We start from the raw sequence: 16,612 nt of genomic DNA on the forward strand, positions 1-16,612 counted from the left end.
CAAACACACAGAAGGGTGAAAAAAACCAGTTTTGCAGTTAGAGCAGAACTGAAATCCAACAGATGAAAGGTGAAATGCCAATTATTGACCTGGAAGGAGCCAGAATTCGACAAGTTTGATTACCAGTTCTATCAAAGGATTTCTTTCCAAATTTTGGACAACAGAAGTCTCACAACACTGTTACAAAGTTTATGTTCAGCAGATACTTGTAACTTGCTTTCAAATTTTCTAAAGAAAAAAAATCTTCAACTTGATAGCTAAATGAAAAAACCTCCAGTGTTCAGGAAAAAAAAAATGCAGAAGTAGTTTTTACGTTGCTTTTTCAGATAGTCTGGATTTATGGGGTGCTTTCAAGCATACTAGCCTGCATGATGAAAGCAGGAATATGTGCAGATTTTGTCTCCACTTAGCGATTTACATGCTCACAAATAGCACAGACAAACAGAAGGGTCAAACCGAAGGAAATTTATTGCTATACTCCACAACTCTGGCATCATAGGGACCTGTAATTGAAAGACTGGACCTGCTGCCCTCAATATGCTGCAGATGCCAGCATGGAACACTCACCCGATTCACGTTGGGAGAGCTCAGGCTCCTGCGGTAGAGTTTTCCTTTTCCCATTAGCTGCTCTTTTACAGCAACTTCCTGCCAATCATAGAGAAGCAAAACAAAAAAGTTATGCACGTTTTGCAAGTATCTAAGCTCCAAACATCCCAGGATAGTTTTCCCTATACAAGAAAAATGTTTCTAAACAGCTTTATTGCACAGGCTCCTGTCTCTAAAGTCTACTGTAATCTAAAACTTGCACGTATCATGGCTAGAAGTGTAAGAGTGGATAAACTTTAACATCTAGTATTTTGCTGATCAACACACAAGATTTTACGGCTAGTTCTGAGTCTAGGAGATGACTTACAGATGCAAAGAGTAAGACTCCCTTTCCTAGCTGAGCTCCTATTTTAATCCTTTAAACTAATTAGATACGACAGGGAACTTGCTTTCAATACTTAAGAGCGCATCACACTTCACCATTAAATTTATAGTAGGCAGGCACATACTCTAGCTTGTTTTGCATAACTTACTTTTGTGCTTGCATAATTTATATCCAGAAGAACAATTTTCAATAAATGTTTCTCTCTCCTGCATTTTTCCTGGTAAACAGATCAAGTTACAGTACTTAAGATTAACCCAACCAATGTCTTATTTATTGACAGAACTGGTTTGGTTACTTCAAGGTAGAACATGGGCAAAATGACAAGAATTATACTAGCAACTTCAGAAACTATTACTAAAGCCCAAGCTTCAGGAACAAAAGCTAATGCCACACAACTACTTCTTCTGAACCATAATTAGCAATGCACAGTCTTAAAAACAAACCAAGCATCCCATAATAGTGCATTTAGTATAAAGCTCCCAGTCCCATCCATCCATATTGCAGGTAGTTGAACGAGAACATCTCTGTAGAGAGCTACATTTGCTGCTTTGGATGTTTGCCACAGGCTCACTTTGCACAGCTGAGGTCTGCACTGAAGTGGTGTTTTTGGTTTGTTGGCCACTGTATGCACTTAGGAGAAGGGCTGCGTTGCCATACGCTGTTCGCAGTAAGTATATTCTCTGCTATCTGCTACAGCCTTAAAAACAGACCTGGCGCAGACGATCCAAGGTGAGAATGTTCTCCACAGCCAGCACACTCCGCAAGTACTTCTCGATATAGGCTTCGGAGTCAGCTGAAGCTGCATCTTCAACATTTGCTGCCATTCTGGCTAGTGCCTCCCGCTCTTCAGCTCCTTGAGCATCCTAGGAAGAAAGTAAAATAAAAATCTCCCACATCAGTCCTGAAGAAAATACGTTTTTCAAACATGCAGGACAGATTCAACATCGTTTGCCCTCAAGCTCAGGGCAGATGCAGATGTCTTACTGGAGATTTCTAAACATAAGCCTCATTACATTGAAGGAACTTGTGCCCCGCAAACTGCATGGGTGCTCCTATCACTGTCACAGACATCTCAAGCTATAACATGGTTACTGTTCTTTTGATTTTGCTTTTTTTTTTGTTGTTTTTTTGGGTTTTTTTGAGAGTCTCACAGTGAGACATTGCCATTGATTAGCAAAAGAGCTGCATTCAGATATTTTGTAATTAAAAAGTGCTTAAACACATCCAGGGCATTATCTGTCCTGTGAGGAAAACAAAATTTCAAGTGACTTGCAAGAGAAAAATAGAACACTGCTTGAGAAACATTTCAACACAGAGTGCTAAATACAGCAGAACATAAAAGACAGAATCAGGCAGCAATCAGACTTTTGGCTCTTCACGTGTTAATGTTTTTACAAGTGCTCTGATAGAGCATCTGTTTGGAAGGAAAGGATTAGCATCTAACTAGGAACATGCTCAGGAATCAAGAGTTGCATAAAGACGTTACTTACAAAATGCCAATTTGTTATTTTTCACATGTTCTCATGCTCCCCACATTAGGCACTTCACCCACCCATCTTTACTCCCCTTTCCTCTCTCTTTAAAATGTTTTTTCAAGGACCTGAGCAAATAGATGTTCACTCAACAAAATACACAGTGACCCTGATAAGACATAGGTGGCTGCTAAGTCACAGCATGTAAAGGAATATGCTTAATCTTTTATAAGAACCACAGTTTATGCTTGCAGCAGCAAGAGCTAGCAAGCTCAAAATAAGGGGGGAAAAAAGAAATAAAAATCAGAGAGTCAGATACTCTGATTTCTTATTCACCTCTGGAATATTTGAGACTATCTCAAACGTGACACCACAGCCAGGAATGGAACTTCGGTGAGACATTCTTCGGAGGAAACTCTGTGCAAAACCCTGTGGGGAGGCAAAAAAAAAAAAAAAAAAAAAAAAAAAAAGGAAAATATTTCTTGCTTTAAGGAAAACATGGTTTAACATATTTCAACTGAAGTAAACATAGCTTACAAAGAAAGAAGTACAAATCCAAGAGATCAGCCAATAAATATGTAAGAGTCAAAGATTTTAACTTGGAGACAAATCATTTGCTTGTCTGTATTTTAGATACAGAGAAAGGATTAACTTCCTTCATGGCAAGGTGACTGCTTAACCAGCACACAAAGCATTTGCTAGTTCTAGAAGTGGATTTTTTTTTTTTTTGGTAGAGCCCTACATGACTTGTCTTGAATATTGACAAGTACAGGCACTAAATTCTTGACCAAAGAGATCGTTATGAAGAATGATTTAAGGGGGCATGGTCATTGTTTATGCTGACTTGGCGCCTTGCAGGGTTAAGAACTGGACTGTTGAATTAATGCAGAGATGAGTCATTCAAAGATGCTGCTGAGACGAACAACCGGGAAAGGTTATTGACGAGGATTTTTAGAAACCTAACAAGAAAGCCAAAGAGTCCATGTCGAATAAAAGTAAAAAACATCACTGACTAAATCTGTAGGAAACAGAATTGATGAAGACTTAACACAATTGTAATTATTGGCACGCTCAATTTATCTATTGAATACACTCTTCCATTCTATCTGACAAAAAATTCACTGTTTCCTTTCTGAGAAAAAGCTTTTGCCTGACTTAAGCACTAAGAACTGTAGTTCTTCTATTCCTAGCACTAAAAGCAGTTTAGAGTTGCCTACGGGGCTTCTGGGTGTGACCACACCTCTTCTGCTCTTGCTTCAGATTTTAACTACAGATGTGCAAACAGAATAACAATTCAGGCTTTCTGCTTTGTCATTATCACTGCTAGGGGAAGCTGGATTCTGAGACAATGCTGAACAAACTCTTCCTTGCCATCTTTCTCAAAAATTAAATAATTTTCAGGACATGATGCTGCAAATGGAATGACAACCTTCTGCTTTCCATTTATCCAACATCCTGCTCTCACCTACACAATCGTAAGAGCACAAGCCAACTGGAAAACATAAAAGACCAAGAGTGATCAACTTTGACAAATTACACAAGGGGACCTCTGTTCCAACTATTGCTAGTTTATCTCTAAATATCTCAATGCATAAATAGAAATGGTTAGCAGTAATGTGTGAACATACTGTAGGAGTAGGGAAACACACAAGTTTCTTCTGATGTGTAGTTTTTGCAAAACATGAACGCCAAGCTCAGGAGAAGTTAACTCTTTCTACTTTACCAGTGATGGGGGATAAAGCACTTAGTAGTTAACACAAATAACACCAAATCTCTCATAATTAGATGCCATTGAGCCTTTAAAAAAAGCTGCATTATCATCCACAGTGTAAAAGATACTATGAAAATTACTTGGCAGCTTAAAGTCTCGATGCATGCCATTGATACATTGCTTCCATTCAGGCAGAGACGAAAGTAGATACAGGAAAATAAGAGATATAGCAGCAGCATATTGCACAAATCACAGCCTTCCCCTCTTCAAGCAGTGATAAACACGGGGCGGAGTGAAAGTGTGAAGGATTATAAAAGATATACCTGTCTGCCATAGACATTAACGCAAATGCGCTTGCGTAACACTAATTGCATTTCTGCGGGATGGCTGAGCTGGACAGTGGCTCTCACAATAAGGTAAACTCTTTCATCTGCTGCTGTGCCTTTACTGAGCTGGATACAGTCGTGGACTGTGGAATCCCATGAGGCTTCTGCTTTCACCTGCAAAGGAAAAAAATGTATCCTCTAATAAGCATAATTAGGTGTATAATTAACTGTAATTAATTAAGCATAATTAACAAAAATACATAATACATAAATTTTGAGAGTCAGCTTCTCCATTTCACTCTCTATGAAGAAAAATCCCTGCACTTTAGAAGAGGCCATTTAAAAATCAAGATCAGTTTGCCAAATGAAGACGTTGGGATTAAAAATGCCAACTTGCTCAAACTCTGGAACATTTCCTCTTGAAAAAAAGATCCTTGAATACCCAGGATCATTGCAAATAAATTATAAAATATGCAGAACTACAGGACCATTTGGCCTAATTTATTAAGATAAACCAGAGAGCAACAGAGATTGCAGTGACAATCTTCCATCATACCACATAAACTCTCTTGTCTGTATTTGAGAAATAACTTTGCTAAAACATTTCTAGCAAAAAGCTAAAGCTGGAATTTCTCTTCTTGAATGTTAAAATATAAGTATTACTTATATTTTAGATTTAATATATTATTAGTATATTAATTTATTTTTATATTTTAAGTATATTTTATATATTAAATAGATTAAAATTATATAAATTTTTATAAATAAATTTTTGTTAAATTTAATATATTTTATACTTTATATTTAAGATTTAAAAAAACTGGCCTGGTAGCTATCTTCTCAGGTTTTAAAAACAAAACAGAACAAAAAAACCTACCAAAACCAACAGGAATAAAGCTCCTCTAAAAATATAAAAAGAAATAAGTTTCAGAGTGAGGAGCAGAATTTTAAGGTAAAAAAATAAATCAGACATTCTAAACCTAATAGCAAAAATTATAAACCAACAACTATAAAATTGTAAAACTATGAGGTATGTGGCCAAATGGAGTACAACGAATGTAACAGTGCAGAAGTAAAGATGTTAACCATAGCAACAGTTAAGATTGTTTGGTTTTACAGCTGAGGGCTTCCATACTCTAATTTGCTCAGGGGGTTTGTTTTGTTTTTTTAAAACATGAACTCAGAATCTCAAGCTTTTGTAATGCTTGGATTTAGATGAAGGAAGATCCTTGTCAAATCACGGTTATACTCCTATCAAATATTCCTTGAAAACACAAAGTCAGTCATAAAAGAAACAAGAGTTGTATCCTTTGCATGCCATCTTTGATGCACTATTTTCACATCTGAAGATATAAAGAGAGCAATTAAAAGACTCCTAAACTAAATATACCGGTCTGCATCTCTGCTTACCTCACTGTCATGATGCTTCACGATCTGCAGTTCAAAGAATTCCTCCTCCTCTTCTGCAACAAGAGTCGCATCCCACCCACCCGCTTCAGGGTCATCAAGGTTATCTTGGGAACTGAAGTCATCAGCTAGAAACAAAAGGTGAATGCAGAAGGTGAGGAGACACAAGCAATTATTATTTTTAAAAACATTCAGCAAGTCATGAATTCACATTTTCATCACTAACGCCCCAGCCTGGCTACTTACACTCTACCTTCAAAAGAAAAGCTCCCCACTTTGTTCCACTTCAGAAGCAATCGAATTTCTACACGGAAAGTGTGCACAAAGATTTGGGGACGCAGACTCAAGCATGCCTTATAAAGTCCTCTGTTGTGCAGGAATCTCTCCCACTCCCAGTTGTAAACACCCCCTCCGTGCCCGCAGGTATATTTTCAGCACTACTGCTCAATCATACTAAGTACATTGCTCATTTGGCATTAGTTAGGTGTTGTGTTTTTTTTAAAAATAAAGATTAGCTGCTGGTTGAACAAGTAAAAACACAGTACTTTCAGATCATGATTAAACAAACCCTGAATCTGGTTTTTGAGAAGTTCAACCTGTTCTGGCTCGAGTCCTTCACCATGTATGAATTATTAACTAGCTCCTCTCTGAAGCCATTTGATATATCAATGTGCTTTTTGAGGTGAACAAACCATAAACGTAAACAGCATTGCAGCAAAGACCTCCTCACAACAGGCAGCATGCCGCCTCCCCACGCTCACCTGATGCTTCTCATCCAAGTGTTAACCCTCTTTTAAACATCTTAACAAGGATTTGCTCAACTGATCAGGCGCTGTTGGCTCCCTGGACTACTTTGGGGGTGCTGCTTTCTTGGCTACAACTACCAAAAATGGGCAAAAGTATCTGACAAATACGTTGCTCAACTTGGATCTTGCATTTGGATGTACTGAAACATACATTGTTTAAAGAAACACTTATGATCACACTCTGCAAAACTAATTTGAGCTTATCGTGCCATGGTTTTTTTGATATTCAGGCATTATTACCAGTGATTTCACATTTTCTTCTAAGTCATCAGTAAAAAAATTATAGGATGTAGCATCAGAGCTATATCCTCGTGAGACCTCAGAAAGAACATTCCCAACAACAACTTTTTCTTTACCCTGGCTTTTGCTGTTCGCTCCCTTAGGTGCACTTATTTTACTATTTCTATTTTACTATTTCTATTTTACCTATTAAATATCTGCAAAACATTAGGATTATTAAAATCTATGGTTCCTTCCATATATAATGCTGTGTATTTTGAAACATTAAACAGTATGTTTCAGTGAAAAATGTGCACTCTCAAATTAATCTACCTGCCATTCCAGGCTTTTCTTCATTTTATTAGCTTGCTGACATTCGAAAATGTCATTGGTTGTACAAAGTTTGTTTCAGACTACTCTGTCATTTTAAGAACAACTTACCATTCAAGTCAAGGAAAATAACAGGAATGTGAGTTTCCATACCAGGCACAGGAGTCCTAAAATGTAAGACAGGGACAATGGCAGCATTTAACCTAACGCAGATTTACCCAGCACACGTACCTTATGATACAAGCCCACAGCACATTACATTCAGCACAACTGCAATTTTAAGCCAGACCACTGATAACCTTGGTAAACGGCTTTCTTTTAATTTACTGCTGCAGATTCCAAGCGACTCAACTAAATTGGTATTTCTTTTATACCAGATCTCTCACAAGTATTATATTCTTTGACCTCTGCTTACAGAAGTGTTTTCTCCCTCTAAAATGCTCATACCAAAATTAAGTTTATTTACTCTGACACACATTTATTAAATGCAAACCCTTCTGCATTAGCGATGGCAGTGAAGACAGCAGAGTAAGAAACAGAAAATCCAGTGCCAAAGTTTTTAAACTAACATTGATGCTGCCACACTACACGGTTACTACTCCTTCTTACAAAACACACATATTTAAGAGTTAAAGCTGCCATTTAAGAAACCTTTCGTATTATGGAAGAAGGGGTAACATAGGAGGCATTTAGTTTGTTTTTAAAATGAAATATTCCATGGCCTAGCACTTTAAAGCTACACAACATTAATAAGGTACTAAAAATGTAACATGAGGCATGAAAGACTAAGACTCCTTGTTGCAATCTTAGCTGTAAAAAGGGCTGTAGCCATGTCATGACAAACTTGGACTTGATGAACTTTACAGTGAACAAGGGCAGGCTGGAGTCTTATGTTATATAGAAGGTGTTTGAATCATACTAAACATTTCCTCTGGTGCAAATGTGTTCAAAACAGATTCTTCCTCAAGTAAGTTTCCTGCAGCTCCACTGTTTTCAAACCTAGTCAAGCACTTTGATGTAAAAGTTGACGTGTTTCCAACAAGCGTTTGCCATTTTGATGTTTCAGAAGTACCAGCTTTAACAAATTTCAGCTTAAAGCTCCATGACATTGTATTCCATCAATAAATACTGTCAGAGGTTTGCTCAGAAAAAAATTCCAGAAAGTTGAAAGCAACTGAAGACAAGAGGTTTGAAGTGAAACAACCTTGCTTCCTTATCTGCAGTTGTTACTCACAGCTGCTGCAGTAAGGCAATCTCAGTCTAGTGTAGTTTACTATTTTTAACGTTTAGAAAATTACATGGAACACTTGCTGGATAAACAGACTTTACGCTCAAACCAGGAGCACAACAAAATGTTCCAGTAGATGCAGTTTTATTAAGACGAAGCAGCCTTTTAAGCGAATGAACTAGGTAATTAACATATTAGCTAATTTTTTTAAATGGTAAGTGCAGTGGTAATAAATATTGATTCCGTTTTTTCAGAAGGTCATAATTACACTCTGATCAATAATAGTATCGTTTACTAAATAGCATTTCTGGATTTCAGATACATGGCCTAATAAAATAATTTAAGCAAGAGGCCTAATTTTAACAACTTTGCTCATACAGTGTACAGAGGTCAGATTAAGGAAAGCAAAAAGAGGCAACAATCCAAGCCAGGAACAGGCCATGCATCATTTTTAGATTCATTCTTGCATGTGGCAATGTATGTTCATACCACTCCGCTGGAGCTCCAGGGATCCCACTGCCAGCAGAAGGAACCATTACAGCATTCCTTTCCTCCGTGAGCGTTAGCCTCATCTCTAAAAGCTGCGCCTCCCGATCTGCATCGTCTTCTGTTTTATCTGGAGAAGCAGGATGTCAGTCAAGACACCAGAGAGCATTCCTTACTCAGTGCTTTTATCACGTGTCGATGATCTTATACCATCCATAATAGAGTAAAACCCACTCTGATCAGAAATTCAGCACACAAAGAAGAAACACACAGCATACAAGAACAACAAACAATTTTATATAGGCTTCTCTAACCTTAGTTTCACTGAAAGCAAATTACCAGCGAGTTGAGACTCAACTCTCCATTAACTTCTTCTCTAAATTTTACAATATATCAAGATAAAAAGCATGTGCACATGTGTGTCTCAACTTATCACTGTGGTTTACCTTTGACAGTATTTTGCTTACCAGGCTTCCCAACGAGCTTTTGCAACTGCTGATCAAGATACTCCTGACGCTTTGTTAAGGCACACAGCCATTTCCGACGGAGCCTCTCCAAATCCCTATCCTGTAAAGAGGAAAGTGGTCATGTTAAATATTGACCCAGGAAAGCCAAGGTTTCCCGTTTGTGGCTTACACATTTCCTCAACCCTTCTGCTCATCCTGTAGCCAAGAAGCAGATAAGACAGACAGAGTCCAACGAATCGCTTAGCTCTTCTCTGTTTTCTTTTGTACAGGACAACTTAAACAGAAACACAGAATAGCTGAGGTTGGAAAGGACCCCTGGAGACTGTCCAGTCCAACCCTGCTCTGTGCCCAAAGCAGGGTCAACCACAGCTGCTTGCTCAGTTGGAATGTGAATATGTCCAAAGATGGAAATTCCACAACCTCTCTGGGGAACCTGTTCCAGTGTTTGACCATCACCATGGTAAAAAAAAAAAATTTTAAAAAAAGAGTTAAATTTCTTATGTAGAGACTCTCTGTCTCTTGTCCATTGACTGGATACGACTGAAAAGAGTCTGGCTCTGTCTTCTTTACCCCTTCCCATCTACATATATTGACAAGATCCCACCTGAGCCTTTTTTTCCTCTCAAGGCTAAACAGCCCCTGTTCTCTTAGCCTTTCGTCACAGGTCTAAACCCTTAACTTGCCACACTTTATTTGACATATTTTTGCTTGCCAGCCTGAGGCATCTCTTTCTCTAGCTGTTATTTTGTACCACCCAGCTAAACAAACTTCACTTTATACATCTTTTCCCCCAAACTAGTCTAAAACTCACTAATCACTACCTTGCAGCACAGCTGGAATCCCCAGTCCTTATCCACGACTCACCATCACACCCAATGTTTAGCAGCCTTGTATTAGGAATCCATCCCTGCCCTGCATCACACCGCTGTCCCTAGTTATAGCATTTGCAACTAAGCCTTTTAAAATATTTTTTCTTAAGCACTCATGTCCTTCAAAAAACCCACCTCAGTATCCTTAAGAACATTCATTTGTCTCTGGTGCAGAAATGCTCAGAAATGATGAATGATTCTCTACAGGCAGCATGTTGGGTGCCACAAAGATGAGCTATCAGCTCTGGGATGCCTTCAGGCAAGTCTCTTTTATGGCAACAGCCGTTCAGTTTCGTTCCACATCAAACTAGCAAACACTTTGTCAAGAAAAATGGGTGGATGTAAGACTATAAAACTACAGTTGTATTACTCACCCGCAGACTCCTACAAGTATGCTGGAATCTGTCAGAGAGCATTAAACCTAAATCTCTGGTTGCTTGCATTATACAAAGTTGAGATCTATAATGACGATGATGTTAAAGTTATTCACAACAAGATGAAAAATATATCACAGATAGTGTACCTCATCAGTTCCCCTGTAAGGTTCATGTTACTGTGACATTATATACAAAAAATAGTGTGCTGATTTCAGTAGTTTTATCACTACTGTATTAAAGCTCCAGGAATCCCCCTTGCTTGCCCAAGGGTTGATTATTTATGCACCATACTCCAGCTCTCATACACATAGCACATTCATAATATGAAACAGCATGAAGTGTTTTGACTGCATCTTTCAACACTGCTGTGTGCCTATTCTTGTTCTTAATGAGGACAATCTCAACCTAACCACAGTTTGCCAAGAAGGAAGACTCCTTCCCCCAAAACACCAAAAGCAAAAAGCAACTGTTTGGAAATACACATTAAGGCACCTTGTTCTTTCCCTTTCACTTCTCTAATCCTCCACATGGCTTTGTAGCATAACAATCTGTGATTCTAGGACTATGCAATTCTTAAGCTTTTAGTCTCTTCAGAAGACAGGCTCTCTGCATATCCAACCAGTACTGCAAAGAGAAAATGCTGATCTTCCTCTAACATGTTTTAATTTTAAAGTGTCCAAGTTTGTAGAAAGAGAAAAATCAAATTTTTTACCTGATAACTGTCCATTTCATCCTCTTCTTCCTAGGCCAAAACATGCAAAGCCATGCCATTAGATTTTTTGGATAGCAGGAAACACATTGAATGCAAAAGGTGTTATTATTTTAAGCAGTACTAGCAGTCTTACATAAAAGTCTGAGCTTAGCAATGGTGTGATCGTAGAATTAAAACACATTGTCATCCCAAAGATCTGCAGCTATCAGCTCATTTAAATACAAACTAGAGCAATCCAACAATTATAACAGATAAATTTCACAGAAATATAGCTATTAAAAGTCTTCATAATTGGAAGCAATGTGGAATACTTAAATTGGCCTAAGAAAGAAATAGGAGTTATAGTGAAACAACTTGAAATCTGTTGATCCTGGACAGCAAGGAAAAATGTGCTGTTTTACCCGAAAGAGTTCAGTATGAATGCTACAGCAAGCACTGAAAAAATCAAAGTCTGGCATAAGGGATTCAAGGTAAGTTTGCCGTAGCATTTAGAGGAGAAAAACTGTAAACATCTAAGCCAATTGTTAGGGAGTTAGAATAACTCTGTCTGCCACACCAGGAGTTGCAATGTAGACCTTCGACATTTTGATTTTCTGATGGGAGACACCACCTTTCATGCTTGACATTCATCACAAGCAGAGCCACTTGCAATGAGCCTAAGCACAACTGCCACTCCTGCACAGTGAACTGAAAAGCAGGGAGGGCTCCAATCCTCACTGAGTTATTATATATCTATTTAAGTAATAAGAAGCCACTGGAGTCTACTTTTGTATCTTAATAATGAAAGCAAAAACGTAGCCAAGATAAAATTAAAAAGCCATACAGAAGAGGCATTTTCTTAGTTCAAGGTCTTTAGAAAAATCTTTCACATTCCACAGATACTGATTTACTTGAGATAGAGAAATGCTAATAAGGGAACTAAAAATCCAGTTGGTCAAGTCAGAAAGCTATTGTAAGCAACAGGACTAACAAAACATGGTTTTCAATAGCCCTTTCCCATGTGGGTTATCAGTGTCAGACACAACTCACTAGTCTCTCTCTCAAGCGGAGCTTAAGTCTTTCTTCTTGAAAGAACGTACTATTTTTGTGGATTGTCAGCTCTGTTGGATGCAGTTGAAACTGGTCAGCAGATGAGAAATTCACTGGGGAAGAGACAGGGTGAGACAGGCAGGATGCTCACCTGGGACGTATCCCCTTACGAAACAGGCTAAAAGGGGCATGTGTATATTGTGGGTAATAGCTTTCAAGTAAAATTTGCAAGAATCAATCATTCTGTGTCAGAAGTCTCTTAAGAAACTTCTGTTCAGGAGTAGGAGAGAAACACCAGCTTACTTGCTCTATAGGCTGTGGGTATCAGGGACTGCTGTGACAGAAGGACAGCTAGAAAGCCTGCAGGCAGAGTCACTAGCGAGAGCACAATGGGCAATAAAAGCAGTAATCTGCCTAGGATGCTGCTGAAAAGCAAAGGTGGAAAAAATTCTCCTTTTTGTGCTCCTGACACACAAGGGACAAGGGATTGCTGAGGTTAGGAGATAACAGAAACCCAACTACTTCACACCTCACAAAGGGAAAAACAATACTGATTAAGCAAAAAAGGGGAGCAGATGCTCATTGAATCATATTCTGTCAACAGGGTAAACATTATCGAAAGCTGGGAGATGTCCCAAAAACTACCTGACATTTAGTTGGCCTTGTGTCAAGCAGGGCAGCTAATCAAGGAAATCGAGAGACTTGCTTGTTCTGTTGCACCAGATTTTGGCTTGCTAACTCAGAGTGACTAAATTTTAATTTAGCTGTTGGGGAGAAAAAAAAATAAATAATCAAATTGCCCTAGAAACTGATAGAAGCATCTCAAAAAGACCAGATCCATATTACTTGCACTTTAAGATGAGATGCAGCGCTTCTGAGGTGGTCAAACAACTGGACAACATATCCTATGGGCCAACAACTGGCTCATATAGCTCTAATGTTTGTAGCTCAACACTATTTGAATATATGTTCCACTGATTTATTTTGAATACTTAGAATTGCTGCCATATCTAATATTTGAAGTAAAATCTGCTGCACAAACTCTTAATGAATTTGAGGAACTTTGGCATTTTCTTTTCTTCTTTGAATGATGTGTTAAAGCTGTGCTGCTTTTAAGGATAGGAAAAAAACAAAACCAAAAACCAGAAGAGACACAGAAGGTAGTCTTACAAATATTATTTTTGCCATAGAAAATTATTTTTGATTAAGAGGAAGATCTTCCACAGCACTATCTGACAGAGGTTTAGATTTACACTATCCTCAATAATCCCTAAAACCACCATCAAAGCAATTCTGACAATTCTTCCTGACATTGCTTTATACGTTTAAGAAATAGGTTAAAAAAATATCACCCCAAATCAAACTAAAACTTGAAACAAATGGAGTTGCCTCCTACTTCAACCGCCTTAGGACATCACTTTATCCTTTTACATGTCTTGGAAATAGTCATAGCTAACAGGAAATACTCAGACTCTTACCTGATAATTTTCAGGTACTTTTTGTGACTTGACATGTTTTATTTGAACGCAGCCAATGCCAACAGATAATATCGATTCCTCCATCAGTGGCAAGGTCCCAGACTCCTGTACAGATCTCACTTCAACCTGAATTCGTCGAGATTGCCCCTGACCAACAGAACAATTTGAAATGCTTGGATAAAAATATAAAATGCTGAAAGCTTAATGACAGAGAGACCTCTACTGGCAGTCATTTGCAAGCAACATTATATGTTTATTTTGTGAAGAACAAAGTGGTGAGTATTGCAGTCTCAGTGACCCAGTGTTCAAGAGATACCCCTTCTGTTGCAAGGATTTATGTTTACAGGATGTATGTATTTACAGAAAAAAAAATAATTCAGCATTCAGTAACTCCCCAGTTTACTTTCTGGAGGGTTTTCAAAACATACACTTATAGGATTTTATTTTTAATACTTCTGAAGTTGGAAAATAGGATCTCTTCCCCACCTACAAAAGAGAAGAGAAAATAGTCTAATTTGGTGAGCTACCAAAATTTCAGTGAACTTTTCCTGACTCTGGTCTCCTTGAGTGAAAATCCTTACTCACTGCTGCTATCAGTGCAGCAAAGTAACTGTTCTTTAGTAAAATCCATAGGGGAAAAATAAATTTAAAAAAAATTTTAAATCAAAGGAGTTGGGGAGTTCAGAGGTGCAGCCTGTATCTAACTTTTACTAATTCCTAGTGTTCTCTGGGTAATAGCTTATCACTTAAAAATGTTAACTACTCAGTTAAGCATTAACAATTTAACTCGTGTAGAATTCGAAGAACAAAGGAGTGGTTGGCTGGAAAGATCAAATAAAGGGGAACTCTGGACCTCTTTAAAAAATAATTAAGTTCAGTCGAGACTGATGTCCAGGTGCTATCACAGAACAGGGAACAGAACACAGCACAAAGATTACAGGTAAGTCTTTGATCACCCCTACATCCGAGCTTATGTACACTGACGGTTTCACAAAACACAGAGGGACTCCACTTTCTTCTACTTTATGCCTGGTTTACACAGTATCACATTTTGTGTCTAAGCTTGACAGTTCCTTGGACACCATCCCTTTACCATACAAAAAGCTTCTTAGCTTTCCACAGGCTCTTTTCCCAGCTGAAATCCTGCACGCACCACCTTACCTGTCGGAGCTGGAAGATGCCTCCTGTGCATACATCCTTGGCAGGAGTCACCTCAACTGGGCAGTATTCCCCATTCTCATTCAGCTCTAGAATTTGAACCCAGAGTTCTACTTTTCGGGTTACTTCACTCCACCTGCAAAACATGTCAAATGCTGTTTGGGTTTTTTTTTCTCAAAGAAAGAAAAAACCCAACGGATTAGCTCAGACTGCATATTGAAGAGGCAAAGGAACACTTCAATGGATGCACCAGTTGTGAGTATACAGGGTTACTAGTTGTGCAGTGCTTATAACTGACAACTATTTTAGTCAAACATCAGAAATAAGCCTTTTCTTGATTCCAATACAAAACCCAATTCCATTATATTCTAACATTTAAACTCTGGTCTAAGCACTGCCACAGAAGCCCAGTGTTGTCAGTGCAATCAGATTCACACAGAAGACAGCAGAATGAAATATGACATTGTCTCACAAACTTTCAAGATTCAGGGCACTTTCCTGAACTTCATCACACTACTACCGTCTCTCCAATTCTTCCAAGAGCTTAATTAAGAAACGGCCACTTCTGTAGTACTTCAAAACCAAAAAGGAAGGAGGTACTTACTACTCAGCTACCAAACGTAACACTCTATTTTACAGCATCCTTTTTCCATCTCCTCTTTGCCATATTTTCCTGACTTTTCTTTTAAACTTCTCTATATATAGCTTATTACTCAACATGCTCAACACAAGCTTAGGCTGGAAATAAAAAGCGAAATAACTGACAATAAATTAAAGTGCAGAGCTGCCTTCTAATTGGAGGGGAAAAGCAACTTAAAGAAAATGCTGCTAAGCTTACTTTGGGGACAACAAATGACTGACAGCAAAAAAGCAACCCCCTTCAGTCTAAATTACCATACAGATGCATGTTTACTTCAATTGAAGTAATTAGCAATACAGCTCTTCCAATGGAAGCATTACAAGTGATGACATTTCATGGCCAAGAATGAATTGGAGTCAGACCTTGAATAAATATATCAGCATACAGTCAGAACAACATCTTTGCTGTTTTAGACTTGATAGCTCTTTCTGGCGCAGACAAGCATAGCAACATAAAGGAAAATAATCAGCTTGCTCTTTTGTAAAACACTTGAGTTTTCCTAAATAAAAGGGACTTCAAAGTCTTTCAAGTTATACCACTTTTAATTTGAAACAGAGATGGGCATTTCTTCTCTTTCACTTTTTTAAACCCTACTGATATATCACATGGTGTTTTTCCAATAGACAGAGTCTATTTATAATAGTCTAATAGATACAGTCTCAAAATACATGTTCAGTTATCTTCAGTTCAAAATTTGACTACTTATCCCAAACCTGCTTCAAAATTGGGCACCTCAGACAGTGATTTTTCACAATTCTAAACCAAAGACCTATTTTCCATATTTACCTGTCACGAAGACTGCGTGTTTTGGCTTGAATTATTCCCAAATCCCACAGGGCTGGATTTTTGCGGTCACCACTCTGCTTGTGCCCATATACCTCAATTGCCAAAGCACCATCATAAAGATGTTCCATGAAGTCTTCGGAAATATTTACAGAAACTTCCTGTACGTAAGTGACAAATTGG

At 38.1% G+C, this 16,612-nt stretch overlaps 1 protein-coding gene across 7 annotated transcripts in view; it reads right to left on the bottom strand.

Annotated features, from left to right (window-relative positions):
• Positions 1–16,612, bottom strand: part of KIF13B (kinesin family member 13B) — a 130,664-nt gene that overhangs the window by 28,942 nt on the left and 85,110 nt on the right. For all 7 annotated transcript variants that reach the window (XM_074861316.1, XM_074861315.1, XM_074861314.1 and 4 more), the window contains 12 exons: positions 16,433–16,590; positions 15,010–15,142; positions 13,849–13,995; positions 11,342–11,371; positions 9,384–9,483; positions 8,920–9,046; positions 7,314–7,369; positions 5,851–5,975; positions 4,438–4,614; positions 2,740–2,832; positions 1,642–1,794; positions 568–645 (listed from right to left, as the gene is read on the bottom strand). In XM_074861316.1, coding sequence (XP_074717417.1) covers positions 568–645; positions 1,642–1,794; positions 2,740–2,832; positions 4,438–4,614; positions 5,851–5,975; positions 7,314–7,369; positions 8,920–9,046; positions 9,384–9,483; positions 11,342–11,371; positions 13,849–13,995; positions 15,010–15,142; positions 16,433–16,590 — 1,377 coding nt within the window. The remainder of the gene's footprint in view (positions 1–567; positions 646–1,641; positions 1,795–2,739; positions 2,833–4,437; positions 4,615–5,850; positions 5,976–7,313; positions 7,370–8,919; positions 9,047–9,383; positions 9,484–11,341; positions 11,372–13,848; positions 13,996–15,009; positions 15,143–16,432; positions 16,591–16,612) is intronic.

The sequence above is a fragment of the Strix uralensis genome, chromosome 3 (genome assembly GCF_047716275.1).
Source record: "Strix uralensis isolate ZFMK-TIS-50842 chromosome 3, bStrUra1, whole genome shotgun sequence".
Taxonomy (NCBI): domain Eukaryota; kingdom Metazoa; phylum Chordata; class Aves; order Strigiformes; family Strigidae; genus Strix; species Strix uralensis.